Genomic DNA, 3,426 nt, shown 5'->3' with positions numbered 1-3,426 from the left:
GGGGGGGCGGCGGGACGAGGACTGCGGGGGACCCCCGCCCCGGGCAGGCAGCACCCCGGCACCCAAAACCTCACACCCAGCAGGCAAAACCCCACCTGGCACCCAAAATGTGCCCAGCACCCAAAGTCTGGCACCCAGCACCCAAAACCTTATACCCAGCACCCAAAACCTCATACCCAGCACCCAAAATCTTGTACCCAGCACCCAAATCCTCATACTCAACAGGCGAAACCCCATCTGGCACCCAGAATGTGCCCAGCATCCCACGCCTTGCACCCAGCACTCAAAACCTCATACCCGGCACCCAAAACCCCAACTAGCACCCAAATCCTCATACCCAGCAACCCACAGCTGGCACCCAGCACCTCACAACTGGCACCCAGCACTCCAAACCTCACACTTGGCACCCAAAATGTTGCACCTGGCACCCCATACACAGCCTCTTGCACCCCATGCCTTGCACCAAGCACCCAAAACCTTGCACCCACATCTGGCATCCAGCACCCAAACCCTCACACCTGGCATCCTATGTCTTGGAAACAGCACCTCACAACTGGGACATAGCACCCAAAACCTGGTATCTAACACCCCACAGTGGGCGCCCAGCACTCAAGACCTCACATGTAGCACCCGAAAGGTTGCTCCCAACATCCCACATCTGGCACCCGACATCTGAAACCTCACCTCCTGCACCCCACATCTGGCACCCAGCACCCAAAACATCAGACCTGGCACCCTACCTCTGGCACCCAGCACTCAAAACGTAGCACCTCACACCCCACATCTGTCCCCCAGCACCTGAAATGTCAACCTCAGCACCTGAAATGTCACCCCCAGCACCTCACATCTGGCACCCAGCACCCCACACCCCCCCACTGTGGGTGCCAGCCATGGGGCCGCCCGCACCTCTTGTCGGAGGGGTAGAGCTCCACGGTGAGCACGTCCAGGGCGTTCCAGGAGGCGATGCTGACGCCGCCGAAGAGGCACAGCAGCGCGATCATGGCCGACTCGCTGTTGCCAAAGGAGAGGAAGAAGCAGCTGACGCAGGACATGACGCTGGAGCCGGCTGCAGGGACACAGGGACACGTCAGGGCAGGACAGGGGACGAGTGGCATCGGGGAGGGGAAACTGAGGCAGGAGATCATGGAGTCACAGAATGGTTTGGGTTGGAAAAGGCCTTTTTAAGGTCACTGAGTCCAACCATTGAACCAGCCCTAAATCCACCACTGACCATGTTCCCTAAGCACGACATCTCCTCGGTTTTTAAACCCCTCCAGGGATGGGGACTCCACCACTGCCCTGGGCAGCCCCTGCCACTGCTTGACCGCTCTTGCACGACAGAAATTCCTCCCAACATCCAACCTCACCCTCCCCTGCCACAACTTGAGGCCGTTTCCTCTCGTCCCATCGCTTGTTCCTGGGGAGCAGACCCCGACCCCCCCTGGCTCTCCCCTCCTTTCAGGAGCTGCAGAGGGGATAAGGTCTCCCCTCAGCTCCTCTTCTCCAGTTGAACCCCCAGCTCCCTCATTGCTCCCCATCATTCGGGTGCTCCAGACCCCTCCCCAGCTCCGTTGCCCTTCTCTGGCCACGCTCCAGCCCCTCAATGTGAAGGGTTTAGGTGGGAAGAGACCTTAAAGGATTCTACATGCCATCCAGTCCAACCCCTCATCATGGACTGGGAGACTTTTGAAGGCCATCTACACCATTGCCTTGGTCATGGACATTGTCCACCAGTCCAGGCTGCTCAAAGCACTGTTCATGGTATCTCAGGAGGGTTTGGGTTGAATAGGACCTCAAAGCTCCCCCAGTCCAACCCCTCCATGGGCAGAGACACCTCCCACCAGCCCAGGCTGCTCAAAGCCTCATCCATAGGATCATGGGATGGTTTGGGTGGGAAAGGACCTTAAAGGACCCTAAATTCCTTAAAGGTCATTGAGTCCAACCTCCTGCCATGATTGACACCTTTGAAGACCATCTAGGCCACTACTACAGGCAGGGACTCCTCCCACCAGACCAGGCTGCTCAAAGCCCCATTCCTGGCATCTCAGAAGGGTTTGGGTGGGAAGGGACCTTTAAAAGTCACCCAGTTCCAACCTCTCATCATGGACTAGGAGACCTTTGAAGACCTTCTACACCATTGCCATGGGCAGGGATATCAGCCACCAGACCAGGCTGCTCAGAGCCTCATCCATAGCATCATGGAATGGTTTGTGTTGGAAGGGACCTTAAAGGACCCTAAAGGACCTTAAGGGTCACCCAGTCCCACCTCCTGCCATGGGTTGGGAGACACCTTTGAAGACCAACCACACCATTGCCATGGGCAGAGACGTCCCCCACCAGATGCTCAGAGCCCCGTCTAACCTGGCCTTGGGCACTGCCAGGGAGGGGGCACCCACAGCTTCTCTGGGCAAGCTTTTGTGGGGTCCACCGCCCCCGTAGGTACAAAAATGCCCACCCAGCATGCGGAGGCGGCCGATCTTGTCCATGAGCAGGGCCGAGACGATGTTCCCGGGGAGCACGGCCAGGGTGCCCAGGAAGCTGACGAAGTAGATCATGTAGGCGTTGTTGTCGTCACTGAAGTCCAGCTGGCAGCCCTCCTTGTTGTGCAGGAAGGTGCTGTTCACCACGCGGCTGTTGATGAACTTGTACTCAAAGAGATCTGCAGGCACGGAGGAAACGGTTGGTGGGGCCACCCCCACCCCTGTCACCCCCTTGGGGACCCCCCCATTCCCCAAAACCTGTGTTGTAGAAGACGGTGGAGATGAAGGTGCAGTTCTTGAAGAAGGTGTTGCTGGAGGTGATGTCCTCGAAGTAGCACTCCTCGAAGAGCGAGTCCTCGAATATCACCGACTTCATCTTCAGCCCGATGAACCTGGGGGGACGGAGGAGCGCGGTTGTGGCCTCCACTCGTGCAATGAGCGGACCCGGGCTCAGCATCCCCCCTGGACGCACTTGTCGTTGAAGTACTCCCCGCCCTGGTGGATCTGGTTCTCCAGGGTGAAGTTGAAGGTGAAGTGCCGGACCTTCTCGCGGGTGAAGAGCTTGGTGCGCGAGGCGTACTCGATGTTCTGCAGGTGCTTGATCATGTCCGGGAACCACACCGTCAGCCCGTAGTAACTGCGGGGACAGGCCTGAGCCGGGGCACTGCCACACCAGTGCTGGCCCAGTGCTCCCAGTGCCAGCCCAGTGCTCCCAGTGTCGGCCCATCCCACCCCATGCAGTCCCAGTGCTCCCAGTTCTGGACTAGTGTTGCCAGTACCAGCCCAGTGCTGCCCATCCCATCCCATCCCATCCCATCCCATCCCATCCCATCCCACCCCAGTGCTGTCTGTCCCATTCCAGTACAGCCCATCCCCATCCCATCTCATTCCCATGCCAGTGCTGCCCATTCCCATCCCAGTGCCCCCATTCCCACCCCAGCTCTGC

The 3,426-nt window shown here is 58.8% G+C and overlaps 1 protein-coding gene across 1 annotated transcript in view; it reads right to left on the bottom strand.

Annotated features, from left to right (window-relative positions):
• Nucleotides 1–906: 906 nt before the first annotated feature.
• Nucleotides 907–3,426, bottom strand: part of LOC104545149 (synaptic vesicle glycoprotein 2A-like) — a gene marked incomplete at both ends in the record, with an annotated part of 2,646 nt that continues 126 nt past the window's right edge. Inside the window, 4 exons of the mRNA XM_010190209.1 lie at nt 907–1,066; nt 2,456–2,701; nt 2,739–2,872; nt 2,953–3,117. Of these exons, the coding sequence (XP_010188511.1) occupies nt 907–1,066; nt 2,456–2,701; nt 2,739–2,872; nt 2,953–3,117 (705 nt within the window). The remainder of the gene's footprint in view (nt 1,067–2,455; nt 2,702–2,738; nt 2,873–2,952; nt 3,118–3,426) is intronic.

This window comes from Mesitornis unicolor, unplaced genomic scaffold (assembly GCF_000695765.1).
Source record: "Mesitornis unicolor isolate BGI_N332 unplaced genomic scaffold, ASM69576v1 scaffold35308, whole genome shotgun sequence".
In the NCBI taxonomy this organism is placed as follows: domain Eukaryota; kingdom Metazoa; phylum Chordata; class Aves; order Mesitornithiformes; family Mesitornithidae; genus Mesitornis; species Mesitornis unicolor.
Note: the sequence above shows the minus strand (reverse complement) of the source record. Positions and strands in the feature narration are given on the sequence as shown.